This window comes from Pelophylax lessonae, assembly GCF_965119305.1.
Source record: "Pelophylax lessonae genome assembly, chromosome: 1".
Lineage (NCBI taxonomy): Eukaryota > Metazoa > Chordata > Amphibia > Anura > Ranidae > Pelophylax > Pelophylax lessonae.
Window position 1 is genome coordinate 124406853 of NC_138768.1, and position 17532 is coordinate 124424384.

General features: G+C 43.1%; 1 protein-coding gene across 1 annotated transcript in view; it reads left to right on the top strand.

Annotated features, from left to right (window-relative positions):
* ARSB (arylsulfatase B) overlaps positions 1-17532 on the top strand; it is a 40943-nt gene that overhangs the window by 11614 nt on the left and 11797 nt on the right. The window contains exons 3-4 of the mRNA XM_082269453.1: positions 1918-2108; positions 6125-6332. Of these exons, the coding sequence (XP_082125579.1) occupies positions 1918-2108; positions 6125-6332 (399 nt within the window). The remainder of the gene's footprint in view (positions 1-1917; positions 2109-6124; positions 6333-17532) is intronic.

Sequence of the window (17532 nt, forward strand, 5' to 3'; positions counted from 1 at the left end):
GTTCTGCAGTGGGCCCCCTTCCTGCCATCTTGGGGCTCCCCACAGTGGTGGAATGCCAGGGCCCGGTCGCAAGTGTGACCTTTGCGATCCTGGAAGTTCACCCACTGGTGTCAGTAGTTTTTATTTTTTGTTATTTTAGTTGTATTATTTTTTATCATTTTATTATTATTTTTTTACAATGTCACTGACTATGACTCTGTCCATTCAGAAAAGGAAGGAGCTGGTAAATTACATATTTACCGACCCCTTCCTGGTTCTCTATTGTGACACATCCCCTGCAGCAGGCGGCAGGAGAGGGGGAGAGAGGAAGCCGGAAGCACGGTGGGGGGGGGGGGGACCCGGAGAGCACACAGGGGCCCAGAGACAGCAGAACACAAGTGAACTGGATAGGAGGAGCGGCGGGGGCAGCATATAGAGGAACCAATCTCCTCAATTTTCCTCCTGCAGTTACAGGAGGAAAAAGGAGGACAGTGATTTCTCTACATGTTGCCTCCACCGCCCCTCCTATCCAGGTGTACAGGGGAGCCGCACAGGCCCCCTGGAGCATGGGGCCCGGTTGCAATTGCAACCCCTGCAATCCCTGTAGTTATGCCCTGAGTAGGAGAATATACAGTGGCAGCAACATTGTTTTGCAGGGAAATAAATCAATGTATGCATGTAAAGAGGAACAGAGAGGAGTGGGCGATAGGTGTAATTCTGTAGTGCAGCAGACAGCGCTGACGCCATTGTTTGGGATTTAGCACTGTATTGTCAATTCAGGAAATTAGGCACACTCTGGATTTCTGGCAGATCAAGAGTTATGGATTTTTCTTTAAACTAATTGTGACAGGTTTTTCTGACCTAATATGGGGAACTGACTGTACCAATAAGGTTTCATTTGCATTGGTGTTTCGCCCTGATGTGGATGGTAGCAGCAGGATTCCTACTCCTGCTCTTTGTGTGTGTTCAGCAGTCAATGCAGGCAATTACTTACTGTGTGAACAGCCATGAACAGTTGTGGCCGCCGGCTACCTGTCATCAAAGTGTACGGGATCAGTGGCCACGGCTAGCTGCTCACAGGTGGCAAAAACAGCAGCAGGAATCAGCAGATTTCTAGTGTTGTGATTCCCACTGGGGCTTGTCCAGTGGTGTATTTAAGTTTTGTGCTGCCCTAGGCCTGACTAAACTTGGGCACCCCTAATTTAAATATGACCCACCCCTTCCTGTAAAGGTCACACCCTTTCCTGTTTATGACCCACACTGTCATCTGTAAAACACAGACCACAACCACAGTCTATCAGTGCCCATCAGTGCAGCCTCATCAGTTCCCATGAGTTCATCTTTATCAATGCCCATCAGTGCAGCCTCATTACTGCCTATCAGTCCAGCTTAATCAGTGCAGCATATCAGTGCGGCCTCATCAGTGGCCATCAGTACAGCCCCATCAGTGGCCACCAGTGCAGCCTCTCAGTGCCCATTAGTGCAGCCTTATCAGTGCTGCCTTATCAGTGCAGCCCTATCAGTGCAGCTTATCAGTCCTGCCTCATCAGTGCCCATCAGTGCAACATATCAGTGCCCATCAGGGCAGCATATCAGTGCAGCCCCATCAGCTTTTTTTGCTGCCCCCCCCCCCCCCTGCAAAGTGCTACCCTAGGCCTGGGCCTTGTTGGCCTAGGCCAAGATACAGCACTGGGCTTGTCACAATTGCAAATGCAGCCTAACCTACTGAAAAACACACAGGGGGTTCTAGTTATAAGTGTTTTCACCCAAGAATCACACATTTTCTCAATGAATCTTATTTGAAATTGGGTAAATCTTAGGTGAAAGTTTTGTGAAACTTAGGTGAAAGCACAGATCCACTGCCCACATACAAGTGAACTAACATTGACAACTGCTAGAATTTTGTTTTTATGTATAGCAACTTGTTGTGTATTTCAGGATATCTTCTTGGCAGTGAAGATTATTACAGCCATGAGAGATGCTATGAAATTATTTCTCTGAACAAAACCATGTGCGCTCTTGACTTTCGAGATGGAGAAGCACCAGCCAAAGGGTATGACAAGAAATACTCCACTCACCTATTTACAGAGAGAGCTGTGGATCTCATCACTAATCACAAGTCTGAGAAGGTGTGCACAACTGTCATTTATTTATTTACTATATTTATATATCAGCATCAATTATGCAGCGCTTTATATACTTACTCATTCCTTTCTTTCAAGGAGCTAACAATCCAGACTCGGATATAAGGGAGTGTTGGGGTGGGCTGTGCCTACCCAGATTTTATTAGTGCCCCCTCCCCGGATCTGAGAGTGTATCCACTAATCCATGAGACTTGATGGGGACAATTGATGTAAGGTGGACTCTGATGTAGGCATTTGATGTAGGTGGGCACTCTGATGGGGGCAATTAATATTAGCAGGACTCTGATGGGGGCAATTAATAAAAGCAGAACTCCAATGGGGACATTTGATGTAATCTGTTGAGGCAATAGATGTAGGGGGCACTCTGATGTAGACATTTTATGCAAGGGGTATTCTGATCAGGACAGTTTATTAAAAGGGGCACTCTGATGGAGACATAAGCTATAAGGGGGGACTCTTATAGGAATTCTGATGTAAAGGAGAACTCTGATGAGGACACCTGATATAAGGGGGACTCTGATAGGGACACCTGACATAAGGGGGCACAGGTTCTGTTTAAATATCCTAATTTAATGGCAGCCTTATACATAATAGCATTCCCTATTCAGTCCTGCACCACCTCTGCACTACCTGTGAGACGTTACTTCTGGGTTGTAACTCGTGTTACACAAGCATGTCAATTGAAAAGGAAATACATATTGAATGGGAAAAACATAATATCAATAGGTTTCCTGCATCTCTGTCACACTATTGATATTATGCCCCCCTGACTTTTTTACTGCACCCCCCTGATCAGATATCAGAAGTGAAAGGTTTTGCACTTGGGGACTAAAAACATAAAAGCACAATACACTTTAGGGGGGGAACCTTTGGGGGAATCAAAAATGGAGAAAGACCTGGGAGTCTCGGTAGAGGATAGACTAAGCAATAGCATGCAATGTCAAGCGGCAGCTGCCAAACCGGCAGAACATTAGCATGCATAAAGAAAGGGATGTATTCCAGAGATAAAACTATAATCCTACCACTTTATAAAACTCTGGTCCGACCACATCTGGAGTATTCTGTCCAGTTCTGGTCGCCAGTCCTCAGGAGGGATGTGTTGGAGCTGGAGAGAGTCCAGAAAAGGGCAACTAAATTAATTAGGGGATTGGAGGACCTTAATTATGAAGAGCGTTTACAATTCTCCCTGGAGAACAAACGCCTGAGAGGAGACATGATAGCAATTTATAAATACCTCATTGGTGATCTCAGCATAGAAAAAAAGCTATTCAGTAACAAGGATTGCATGAAGACTCGAGGACATACAATGCGATTAGAGGAGAAGCATTTTGACCTCAGGCAATGCAGGGGGTTCTTTACTGTTAGGGCTACAAGAGTGTGGAATTCTCTACCACAAGAGGTGGTTTGTGCAGGGAATATGGCTACTTTCAAAAGACTCTTGGACTTACATCTCAAGGATCAGAACATTAAGGGGTATGAGAGATGATTACGGCCACGCGCGCCTACACAGGTTGAACTGGATGGACTATTGTCTTTATTCAACCTCAACTACTATGTAACTATGTAACTATGTAAGATATGCTAGATCTGGCCCTGTTACAATCTAAGGTCCCTATCTCACATACTAAGGCCAGTTTGGACCACTTTGGACAGGAGCCAATGTTCCAACCCTCCATCTATGTGAACCTATAATCATTTAAAACATGCTCAATTTACAGCAGTCATAGACAATAGGCACATAGAAGTACCTGCACAAGCATCTTGATGGTCACTGTAATAAAGGTTTAGATTTTTTTACTTAAAAGTTCCTATGTTTAACCCTTCAGATATGTGGATTTGGAAAAAAGAAATCAGTCAATTCGATAGTATATAATAATAAAAGGAATTTACTTGGTTTAAAGATGTATTACATATGATAAAAATTGATAAATACGGCATATTCAATCCAGGGGGAGTTCCCCAACTTCATCTAAAGTCCCTGGAATCGATCGTTCCATCATTATTTGGACTTTTCTTCTTCAATTCTGAATCCAACTCTCAAAGGCCTTTTTGTTTTCCAGCCATACAGTATATATGCCAGCCCAAAAAACTAGTCAAAACCGGTTTGAGCCACGCCACAGAACAGAAAGGTCAGAGGTTCCCAACTTGCCACAGAATAATGAGACCATATGTTTCAGTATACATTAGAAATAGTATATACACTGTATTACCAAAAGTATTGGAACGCCTGCCTTTACACACACATGAACTTTAATGGCATCCCAGTCTTAGTCCGTAGGGTTCAATATTGAGCTGGACCACCCTTTGCAGCTATAACAGCTTCAACTCTTCTGGAAAGTCTGTCCACAAGGTTTAGGAGTGTGTCTATGGGAATGTTTGACCATTCTTCCAGAAGCCCATTTGTGAGGTCAGGCACCGATGTTGGTCGGGAAGGCCTGGCTTGCAGTCTCCGCTCTAATTCATCCCAAACGTGTTATATCGGATTGAGGTCAGGACTCTAAGCAGGCCAGTCAAGTTCCTCCATCCCAAACTTGCAAATCCATGTCTTTATGGATCTTCCTTTGTGCACTGGTCCAAATCATTTTGGAGGAGGAGGGATTTTGGTTTAGAGTTGTTTTCCTGGGGTTGGGCTTGCCCCTTAGTTCCAGTGAAGGGAACTCTTAATTTCAGGGGGGATACTTACTGAGGGAAATTTGATGTACAGCACCCTTGGGATCTTTATTACGACATCCTGCTACTTTATAAAAATTGTTTTAACTGATGGATCCTTGCCTTAGAGCTGACTGTCCTGCACTCGTAGTGACTCCTATATCCAAGGGATTAGTTCTGTTATGAACATCTATAATGGGCATGTATTGTGTGTGACTGGCCAGGCTAACATCGTGTTTGCCTTGTTACCAGCACTGATAGCTGTGGTCTTCCAGGTGCTATGTGAGCATCTTCCCCTCTGTACACTGAACACAGGAGTACACTCACTCAGCACCATCGCCATGGTGTGAAGAGATAGAGATATCACAATCTCCACATTGTCCAATCAGGGAATGCCTTGTATAAACTGACAAAAATGCGAGGCATTCTATTAATGGCGGAAGTGTTGTGTAAGTGACCATGGGGAAGCTCTAACTAACTACTACAGTGACTGTCAGCTTCCCTGGCGGCAGGGCCGGTGCTACCACTAGGCAAACTAAGCAGCTTCCTAGGGCTCACTGCTGCCTAGGATGCAGCCACGGCATGTCCTGAAAAGACAGTGGCATGTACAGAAACCGATACCCTGCAGCTGCTGAATGATGGCTTCTTATCTGCTCCCTCCTGCTGGCATATAACGGCTGCAGGAGGGAGATGGAGGAGATTGGTTTCTCTATATGCCGCGCCTCCTATCCAGGTCCTGCTACCCCGCTGTGATCTCCCAGGGCTGCTGTTTTCTCTCTCCATCTCTTCCTCTCGGTACCGATCACTGATTTTTTTTTTTTTTTTTTCCATTAATAACTGTGGTATGGTAAACTGTGTTTACTATGCCTCAGTTTTTGAATGAACGGGAAGCCTCCGTACAAGCTTCTGAGCTATTCCTGTTTGTTCGTTCTGTGCTGCTGAGGCTCCAGAGATGGAGATTGACAGCTGTCCTCAATCTCCTTTTCTCTGTTTCAAAGGTGAAACATCAGAGGTCTGTGTAAACCTCAGATATTTCACTAAAGGCCAACGAAGGTTCCAATAAAACAAATAAAAAATAAAATGTTAAAAAATAATAAAAAAAAATAAAATAACAAAAATAAACAACTACTGACACCAATGGAGTGAAACAGGCTAAATATAACTAAAAGACATCAAGAAACCGGTAGTTGTCATTATTTATACCTAGCACCAGCCCTGCCCGGCGGCCCACTAGATATCAGATTTGTATTCTGACATCAAGACAAGATGGCCCAGTGTATGAAGTTTTGATTTTTCTGAGATAAATTCCAGACAGTGTGTCTGGTTCTCACATGTCTGTGTCCCTCTTGCAGCCTCTCTTCCTCTATCTGGCCTTCCAGTCAGTCCATTCTCCTCTACAAGTTCCTGAGGAGTACACTGAGCCTTATAGCTCCATCCAGGACAAGAAGAGACGTCAGTACGCCGGCATGGTGTCCGCCATGGATGAGGCGGTGGGAAATGTCACAGCAGCATTGCAGCAGAAAGGACTCTGGGACAACACCATTCTCATCTTCTCTACAGGTAAACCTGAAGTTTAGAAAACATGGTAACTAATGGGGATGTTCAGGTGAACTGGGATTTCACTGAGATCAAAGAGGGTAAACTCCCCCCTCCTAGTGATGACAACACTAATAACTCCACCTACCTAGTGATGATATCCACCCATTGATAACATTACGACTGTGGCACCCACCTGTTGATGATGTCATTACCAGCCCCACCAACCCATTGATTATGTCACTACTAGCCATACCCGCCCATTGATGACATCATTACGGTCACAAGCTGCCTGTTAAGGATGTGACAACAGGCTCCCCCCACCCACATTTGACACCAGTACTAGCCCACTAAATGATGGCATCACTATTGACCCCACCCATCGATTGATGACATCGCATTTTTCCCCGTTGATGGTGGCACTTATAGGTCCTCCCACCTGTTGATTATGCCACTACTGACTAAGCCCAGACAGAGATGATGGTACAACTTGGCCACACACTTCTTGATGACACTACTACTAGGCCTTTCCACCCATTGATGATGTCACTAATAACCCCACCCACCTGATGGTGATGTTACTGGTTGCCCTGCCCACCTGTTGATGATGCCACTGCTAGCCCCACCTGCCTAGAGATGATGTCACTACTAGTCCTGCCCACCCATCAATGATGTACCTATAATTCACCTTTGGATGACATCACTACTAGCTCCTCCCACCCATTGATCCCGTCACTGGGACTTTGGGACCCACCCGCCTGTTGATTATGTTAGTATTAGCCATGCCCACCCAATAATGAAGTCACTACTGGATCTGCACACCTGTTGATATATTCACTACTTGCCCGCCTACTGGCTGATGATGCCACTACTGGCCCCGCCCACCCATTATTGACACTGCTACTAGCCCCACCCACCCATTGATGGCGCCACTACTACCTCCATTCTTCCACAGATGATGCCACTACTAACTCCGCCCACCTGTTGATGTAGTCACTAACTCCACCCACCTTTTAATCACCTCTAGGATCAATGCAGACCCAGCCACGATTGCTGCCCCCTGCACTGGAGACACTTCATAGACAAGCATAATAAAGTAGCCTCCTTACAAATGGCTGCTGCACTTATGAATATTCAATTGAACTCCGTCCACACTGCAGAAGGATAATACAGCAGCAACAACAGAATATGTTCTGCAGCAGTTATCAGCTACAGTCCAGGTTACACCTCTGACCTGCTTACTGGACAGAGATAATGATAATGATTTATTGAGCACACTAGAAGCAGAGTGAGGACAAGGGTAAAGATAAAGGCAATAAAATATGGATTTTTTTGCCTGCCTTTTTCTTTGTCCTGCCATGTGACATTGTATAAAGAGGGAAATATACGATATTCAGTGTAAAATATGAGCTAATATAAAGTCTAGAAGACTGCTACATAGAATACATAAGAGCTTATAAGGCAGGTCCACTCTGAACTGTAATTTCAATTTTCCATGGACAGGGCCAGGCAGAGCCTTTTCTGAATTGTTATTTCTCACATCAAACCAATGGGAAGGTTTTACCCTCTCAGTAGTAGCTTAGGGATCATTTCTGATGGAGGCCTTAGTGGAGATGTATCCAGGCACTGAATGAAAACTAAAGCAAGTTTTGGATTAGTTAAAATTAAAAAGGTTGCAGAGTGGAATTTGGCATTAAATGAGATCACTCAGAATAATATTTTGTTGAAATTTCATTTCCATTGAAGTTTAGAGAGCGATTTCATGCATAGTTGTTACATTCCATACTTACCACTGGAGGGCATCAAACATCCATAATGTTCATATTTTACAGTGAAGCTTTTGTGATGCTATGAAACATTCAGTGCCCCTGTAAGTGTCAGAGACGGGAATCACTGTACAGCTTTCACATATTACACACAATGGCACACAACTTACTGGGATGAGTGAAATGTGCTTGAGCTTAAAAAATAATATGTACGACCCCAATTCCAAAAAAGTTGGGATGCTGTGTAAAATCTACATATAAACAAATGTATTTTTGCAAATCTCTTAACCACTTAAGCCCCGGAAGATTTTACCCCCTTCCTGACCAGGGCCTATTTTGCGATTCGGCACTGCGTGAATTTAACGGACAATTGCGCGGTCGTGCGACGCTGTACCTAAACGAATTTGGCATCCTTTTTTTCCCACAAACAGAGCTTTCTTTTGGTGGTATTTGATCACCTGTGCGATTTTTTGATCACGCGCTATAAACAAAAAAACAGTGTCAATTTTGCAAAAATAACAATATTTTTCACATTTTTTTATATGAAATTCCCCCCAAAAAAATTTAAAAATCAAAATTTTTTAACATTTTAGGCCAATTTGTTTTATGCTACCTATGTGTGGTAAAAAAATCGCAAAAAGCATATTTTGATTGGTTTGCGCAAAAGTTATTGCGTTTACTAACTAAGGGAAAGATTTTTGTCATTTTTGTTGTTTTTTTTTTTAACGAGTAATGGCGGCGATCTGCGATTTTTCTTTGCGGGACTGCGACATTGCGGCAGACAGATCGGACCCTTGACTGACATTTTTGACACTTTTGGGGTTACCAGTGACATTACTGCAGTAATCAGTGCTATACATATGCACTGTTACTGTAAAAATGACACTGGCAGTGAAGGAGTTAAATTTATTGGAGAGGGAGGGGTTAAGTGTGTCCCTAGGGGCGTGTTTCTAACTGTGATTGGCTGTGGCTACTAGTGTAAGAACAGAGATCAACGGTCCTACATAGTAGAACCGTGTGATCTCCATTCTTACACAGGGAAGAATGACAGGCGGCTTTGTTTACATTAGCCGCCTGCCTTTCTTCCGGTGTAACGGACGATCGCGAGTGCCCGGCGGACATCAGGTCCGCTGGGCACACACGCGGGGGGGGGGGTCCGTGACGCGCGGGAGCGTGCCTCCGGCGGCGCGTGCTCGCTCCCTAGAGCCTCACAGGCTAGCGACGTAGTACTACGTCGCTTTGCCTGTGAGGGGCTGACCGCCGCAGTAAATAGTCGTGTGGTGGTCGGCAAGCGGTTAAACCCATATTTTATTCACAACAGAAAATAGAAAACAAATCAAATGTTTAAAATTAGAAAATGTATCCTTTTAGGAAATAAATGGGGACATTTTGAAATTTTTTGGCGGCAAAATGTCAAGTTAGGACAGGACAACAACAAGATGGCAAAGTAAATGATAATAAAAAGGAAGAGCTAAAAGTACACTTTGCAGCTAATTAGGTTAATTGGCAACATGTATAAAAAAATAAAAAAAAAGCATCTTAGAGTCAGACAGTCTCAAATGTAAAGATGGGCAAGAGGTTCACCAATCTGTAAAAAAATGCTTCGTTGTTATGTCTTAATGGAGTCCCCCTGTCAGCTTATGCTGTTGGGCTTTTATTTGGAAAGTTTAGGTAGACCATCCCACATGGGCATAGCCTTTCCACGCTTCTTTCCTTACATTAGTCTTCTATGGGTGAAACATTTCCCAATTCAACCTCTAGATGGCACTATTGTATCATACATGCCATAGGTCATGTATTTCAAAAGGTCAAGCTATTGTTGACCTTGTTTAACTGAATGCAAAGTTTGCATATTATTCCTGTAAAGACAATAGAAGCATCTAACTGCCAACTGACATTTGCCCAACATACAACAGTAGTATCTATTATCCCATTGTATTAGAGGACAACTTGTAAAATGTTTCCAGTGGCATCTGTTTGAGAAGTGTTCACACAAAGAAACCTGATATGTGCTTCAAAAACAAACAAACAAACAAACAAAATATTAAATATATATTTTTTCTGTGTACGTTGCGGAATCGGCTTTGATCTGGTCTCCGATTTAGTAACCCGGAAGTGACATCACAACATCCCTTCCGGTTTACTTGGCAGTCAACGCCACAAGTTTTAAAAAAAAACCCAAAGTATTCAAAAAGGCAGATCTTGGTGTTTGACCCCAGATCCCTCCATAAAGAGTACCTGTGACTGCCTATTGACTAGTGACCGGTGCCTGGTGCAGGTACTCCTCCCATAAGCTTTGGGTCTCTCTGGAACAGAACTCAATACCATTTGCCTTAGTTGGTATCCCCTGGGCAAGCATCCACCTCCCTCCTCTTCATCAATCCCATCCCCTAATAGAACCAATGGTACTAGAACATAAAAATTATTTTAAATTAGCAGGCATAACCAGTTTTCCCTCACCAATGTTGCCCATTATAGGCCAGCCGGGCTACACAGACGAGGTCTTTTGAATCCAAACAGATTTGAATATCATCTGGGCATTTAGGTTCCTAAGCCCCTCAGGCTGGGCTCAACTTTCAAATCTTTATGGATCCCTCTCCAGCTCTGCATTAGGTAGATGGAAACTATTACAATTGTCTTGTTTTCAACGTTCCCTCCCAGACCCTGCGTGCTTTACCAGGCGCGTCATAGCATTTGAAGACCTCTGAAGGCCCCACTCGTAAATTACTCTCTTCCTTATATCGTATCCTGCTTGACTTATTTTCCCAGCAGCATCCTCCATATCTATCAATGGGATATGGGAAAAGGGACCTGAATACCAAATTTACTGATGACCAGAAGGGCCACATACTTTTCTTTGTCCACAAGTCTTCCTTGTGTAGTAAATACCAAGAGACTACATATAAAATTCTGTCAAGGTGGTACCAGACTCCCTCAGTTCTAGTGTCTATGTTGCCTTGACACAGCTCCTCTTGTTGGAGATTTCATATCTTTTGGGGTGGCCCAAATATCCAACCTTTTTGTTGACAAGTTCTGCAGGTTATTCACAATTTAACGGACCTTTTTTCTCCCTTTTTGACAACCCTGTGGTAGTAATTCTAAATGTAACCCCTATGTCCAGTAAGAAATACCCTAAGTTACTACTAAAGCATTTACTGAATGCCGCTAGGGGCCTGCATCCCCAGTATGTGGAAAAGCCAATCTCCACCTACCATCTCTCAATGGTTCACCAGGGTAAAGGATATCCAACACAGGAAACACTTGACTGCTGCGCTTAGAAATAAAAGTGAGGAGCACAACGCGCAATAGCTTCAATGGGACATGTTTTACTACTCACATGAATACTTATCATTATCTTAACCTGCTAACATTTATTACATTGGATTTGATTTTAGGTCCTATTGCTCTCACCGTGGACTCTCACCCCTTCCATCCGCCCCATCATTCTGTTTTTTTTTTTTTCCCTCGGAAGCATCTCTTTTTATCTCTTTCTTCTCTTTTTATTTCATCCCTTTTCCCCCAGACACCCTATGGTACTTCTCTCCCCTTTTCAAAATATTAATTTCTAAAAAAAAAAGTTTTCAGTGTGCACTGACATCGTGGGTATGACCACTCAAGGGCCATGTGTACAGATTCTGATTCTTGTACTCCTGAACCTGTTTTGTTTTCTCACTAGCTGCTACCTCAAGATGTACTGTACATACAAGAATCAAAATAAGTTCAAACATAAAAATGAGGATCAGGCAAGTCTACCTATTTGCCCTAATCTGGATTCTGTCAATGTACATAGTAAACTTATTGATCTCCTCCTCTAGACCTACTGGATCACTGGGGTAATCTAGCTCGCTGGAAGCTTCCAAACCTGGGACTTGCGCCACTTCCACTGGAGGCGTTACTGCAGTCCACAACACTTCGGCCAATTCACTATAAGACACATCATCTGCCCAAACCTCTAATAACTCCACAATATTTGGTATACAACAGCAATCTATCCCATTAAGGAGGAAACATTCCCCTTCTCAGCCACCTCTAAAGGTACATGTGTCACTTCAGTATCCCTCTCCTGCATAGACTGCTTTGGTCCCTCCAGTTGCCAATCAGTTGTGGTTAAATTCACACTTAGAGCCTACTCCACACCTATCGGGGGCTGACTCAACTTGGCTGATAGTTGAGGAGTCTGTCCACGGCTCTACCAGCCAAGACTGACTGGTGCCAGGAGAGCCCAGGGAGTTTGTCACTGCATCCCCGTCAGGTGAAATCTCTTATCGTGCTCCATTCTCCTCCCAGGGTATCCAAAGGTCCTGAGGGTCCTTTCAATCCAGCAGAATCTCGAACAGATAGGCATGGCACTTTCTGCAGGGCTTCCAGGGGAAAATGATCGGTGTTACTCAGTTTCAAAACAAGCATACTGCCACCAATGTTTCACTAATACCATAGGAACACAAAGCCAGTACGTTCCTGGACACAAACTGTAACCAGTACCCACCATCAGTCTTCAACTTATCGGTACCACAATATGGGGCTGAGCCCCAACTTCAGATGCTCTCTTTCATGGGAATTGAAACACACTCCTTTCTCTGACAACATCATCTGACAAGATGTTGCACTCGCTTGATGCTGCTGGAGTGCAATTCTTTCTTTAGCTCTGCCTTCTGGTCAAGGCCCAACTAGCAAAGCTGACACATTTTCCACATGTGGTCCTGTACCTCATCCTGCTGACTGTGCCAAATGTAAGCAGGCCCCTCTTTGACCACCAGCAATGACCATGTTGGCCCAGTGCACTTCCGTTTCATCTTGAAGTGACATGAATGGATTTGGGTTTCTAACACACCTTGCTCAAGAAAAACTCTGCTATATTGACTACTTATACACTCCTGGTTGGAGGCCCTCTCTCACAGGATAATTTGGAACTTGTTCCCAAAAAGCAATCGTTACCCTTTTTCATTGCATTACTTATAAACGTGGAACATTATAAAGAGCCGTTCAAACACCTTCACATTCGGGCTCTTTCTCTCCAGATATATTTGTCAGGTTATGTAATGGATAAAGGGGTGCAGCCCAGCCCTTCCTTTCTCCCAATCCCATAACTTTTCTTTGACTCATATACAGTGCCTTAAAAATGAACTCATACCCCTTGAAGGGGGGAAGTAGTGACCTGAAGCAATGAACATGCGAGCTACATGCGACTTTGAGAAATATTGCTCTGGGGTAGACCCCAGGCATAAATCAATGAGGTACACAGTGCCTTGAAAAAGTATTTATACCCCTTGATATTTTCCACATTTTGTCATGTTACAACCAAAAACGTAAATGTATTTTATTGGGATTTTATGTGATAGATCAACACAAAGTGGCACATAATTGTTAAGTAGAAGGAAAATGATAAATGGTTTTCAAAATGTTTTACAAATAAATATCTGAAAAGTATGGCATGCACTTTGTATTCAGTCAATAATTTGTAGAACCACCTTTCACTGCAATTACAGCTGCAAGTGTTTTTGGGTATGTTTCTACCAGCTTTGCTCACCTAGAGAGTGACATTTTTGCCCATTCTTCTTTGCAAACTATCTCACGCTCTGTCAGATTGCATGGAAAGCATCTGTGAACAGCAATTTTCAAGTCTTGCCACAGATTCTCTATTGGATTTAGGTCTGGACTTTGACTGGGCCATTCTAACAAATAATTATGCTTTGATCTAAATCATTCCATTTTAGCTCTGGCTGTATGTTTAGGGTCGTTGTCCTGCAGGAAGGTGAGGCCCCAGTCTCTAGTCTTTTGTGGACTCTAACAGATTTTCTTTTAACATTGCCCTCTATTTGGCTCCATCCATCTTCCCATCAACTCTGACCAGCTTCCCTGTCCCTGCTGAAGAAAAGAATCCCCACAACATGATGCTGCCACCACTATGTTTCATGGTGTGTTCAGGGTGATGTGCAGTTTTAGTTTTTTGCCACACATAGCATTTTGGCTTTAGGCCTAAAAGTTTAATTTTGGTCTCATCTGACCAGAGCACCTTCTTCCACATGTTTGCTGTGTCCCCCACATGGCTTCTCGCAAACTGCAAAGGGGACTTATGGCTTTCTTTTAACAATGGTCTTCTTCTTGTCACTCTTCCATAAAGACCAGATTTGTGGAGTGCACAACTAATAGTTGTCATGTGGACAGATTCTCCCACCTGAGCTGTGGATTTCTGCAGCTCCTTCAGAATTACCATGGGCCTCTTAGCTGCTTCTCTTATTAATGCTCTTCTTGCCCAGCCTGTTAGTTTAGGTGGGCGGCCATGTCTTGATAGGTTTGCAGATGTGCCATACTCTTTCCATTTTCGGATGATGGATTAAACAGTGCTCCGTGAGAGGTTTAAAGCTTGGGATATTTTTTTATAACCTAACCTTCTTCAAAATTCTCCACAACTTTATCGCTGACCTGTCTGGTGTGTTCTTTGGCTTTGATGATGGTGTTTGTTCACTAAGGTTCTCTTACAAACCTCTGAGGTCTTCACAGAACAGTTGTATTTATACTGAGATTAAATTACACACAGGTGGACTTTATTTACTAATTATGTGACTTCGGAAGGCAATTGGTTCCACTAGATTTTAGTTAGGGGTATCAGAGTAAAGGGGGCTGAATACAAATGCACGCTAAACCTTTTCGATATTTATTTGTAAAACAATTTTGAAAATCATTTATCATTTTCCTCCCTCTTCACAATTATGTGTTGGTCTTTCACATAAAATCCCCAAAAAATACATTTAGGATTTTGGTTGTAACATGACAAAATGTGGAAAATATCAAGGGGTATGGATACTTTTTCAAGGCACTGTATACCTCATTGATTTATGCTTGGGGTCTACCACAGAGGAATATTTCTCAAAGTTGCTTGTAGCTCGCATGTTCATTGCTTCAGGTCACTACTTCCCCTCTGCTACTCCAATCCTGCGGTGGCATTATATAGGGAGAAGAAGACTCAACCCTCAATTACTCCCAGAGGTAGGAATCTCCACAAAGGTATATTAATCCCCTGCTTAAATACTGAATTCATAAAAGAACAGCGATGTCACCCTAGGGCAGAACTGCAGAACAGAATTGCTGACATCACTGAGGGTCTAGGGTGACATCACTGAGGGTCTAGGGTGACATCACTGAGGGTCTAGATTCAGCCCACAAAATGGTTTTATAAAGTTGAGAGGAACATTATGAAGTCAGAGACAAACTGTCACATCTAACTTAGCCAACACAAGACTCTTTTATTAATAATATCTTGACGCATAAAACATATAGTAGCTTGCCGCTGGGCTCTGATAATTGTCAAAACACAATGTTACCTGCTGAGCAGCGGACATATTGTGACTCACCAGGTGGAAAGTATTGAGAGTCACTAACATGCGGTGTTCCGCTCTGATGTTCTTGAAACAATAAGGAGGCTGGAGTTCTCTATGTCTGCCTGCTGAGAATGGACCGTAGCCTCTGTGCTGGAGCTGTCTTTGAAGCTCCACAGGTAGCTCAAGAAATGTAAGCCTGACCACGTTCAGTGTGACAATAGATCATTTTTAGTTTTGACAAATATGCAGGAATTTGTGCAGATGATGTAAACAATCTATTGAAGGTACAGGTGGCAGGGAGGTCACAGCTAAATGTGCCTGTAAATAAGGATACTTTATTTGTAGGATGCTGGGTTTTAGATACAGGTAATATGACTTTTAATGGAAGATAACTATCTAAAAGTTTTCTCCTTGAATAAACAATTTATTTATCAGCAAAGAACAATGTGCAAATTATAGTAACTCTTAGCAAATATGAATTTATATTTCAAAGCTCTGACATGAGCTAAAGCTTAAGTTTACTCAACATGAGAAAAAAAATCAGCACAAGGGACATTATTTTTAATAAATGCAAATTGTTCCTTTTGCTGCTGGCTGTGGTTTTAGTTGAAATCCTATGTCCACTGATTTCCCTCCTTCCCCTGCAGCCGTAATCTTCTGGAGCTGCAGGGGTTAACATAAACCAAGGGATCTGTCATATGCACTTGTGAAGAGTCCTGGCCATGCTCACCCTTTCTTCCCCCTTCCTCCATTCATGGACACTAAAAGCACTCTATGAATGGAGGATGGATGAATAAATGAAAGATATGCCTCCTCGATTCATAGAGTGATTTTACAGAGCGGGACGGTGGCATCCAAACAGCTTGTAGGGTGAATAAGTCCTGCAGCAGCATTCACGATAGACCGATGGAAAGCCTATGTAGAGGTAGGCCAACTGGGAATTGCAATGATCTAGGAGAGAGATAACAAGGAAGTGCATTAGTAGCTTTACTGTCTCATTTGTTAAGAAGGGAGTAAAATTTGAAAATGTTAGAGGATAAGGAGAAAATATTTGGTCAGTGATTGGATGTAGAACCCTATGGAGAGGTGAGAGTCTACCTAGCACCCTGACCTGAAGGGAGGGACTGATAGTTATTGGAATATTATGAACTCCATTTTGGAGAGATTTGGTTTGATTATTTGGTGTGAAATCTGTACTGAAATGTCAGTTATGAATAAGGGGACAGACAGGATGAGTTAAGGATTAAAGAAGATTTGGGTGTCATCAGAATAGAGATGGTGAGACAATAGAGTTGGAGGTGACACTGAATGTGCTCCGAAATTAGTAGAAGGAGAACCAGGAAAATACAGAGTATTGAAGGTCAAGGGAGTGGAGTTTTTTGAGAAGGAGCGGGTGGTCAATTGTAGCAAAGGCAGCAAAAAGGTCTAAGATTATAAGTACAGTGTAGTGGCCATTGGTTTTATCAGTTAGTAAGTCATTATTGAGTTTTAGTAGGGCGTATTCTGTGGAGTGTTGCATCTGTAAGCCAGATTGTGAGGGGTTGGGAAGTTTGTTAACTGTGCAGTGACAGCTAAGACAATTGTAGACTAGGCATTCTAAATGTTTGGAGGTGCAAAGAGAGGAGAGCAAGGACATGGGCCCTTAGACTGAAGGGGTCCAGGGAGATCTTTTTAACTATGGGGAGAACAGTGCATGTTTTAGAAGTGAGAGGAAGGTGCCAGTAGATAGGGAGAAATTGAAGATGTGAGTTAGAGAAAAATAGAGCAAAAGGGTGACCGTATTAGGTGTAAAAGAATGGGGTCCAGGGAGCAGGTGGTTAGGTCGGCAATAAAAAGAAGCATTTGTTGAAAAGGTCAAAGAAGAAAGTAATGAATATGGTGAGAGACCTGTTATGTTAGGTGGGGTAGATATCTGGACAGTGGAGACCTCATTACGAATTGCATCAGTCTTGTGTTTTAAATGACTAGCAATCTCCTGGATATTGAATGAGCTAGTAGGTGGACACAGTGGGGGAAGAAGTGGAAAGTTAAACCGGGTACACATGTGCCAAAAATCGTCCCGTTTAGGAGGAGCTGGCTGACTTCTGGCTTCTGTTGAACAGTCAACTGTCATGCATTCAGTCAGCGCTTGCAGCCAAA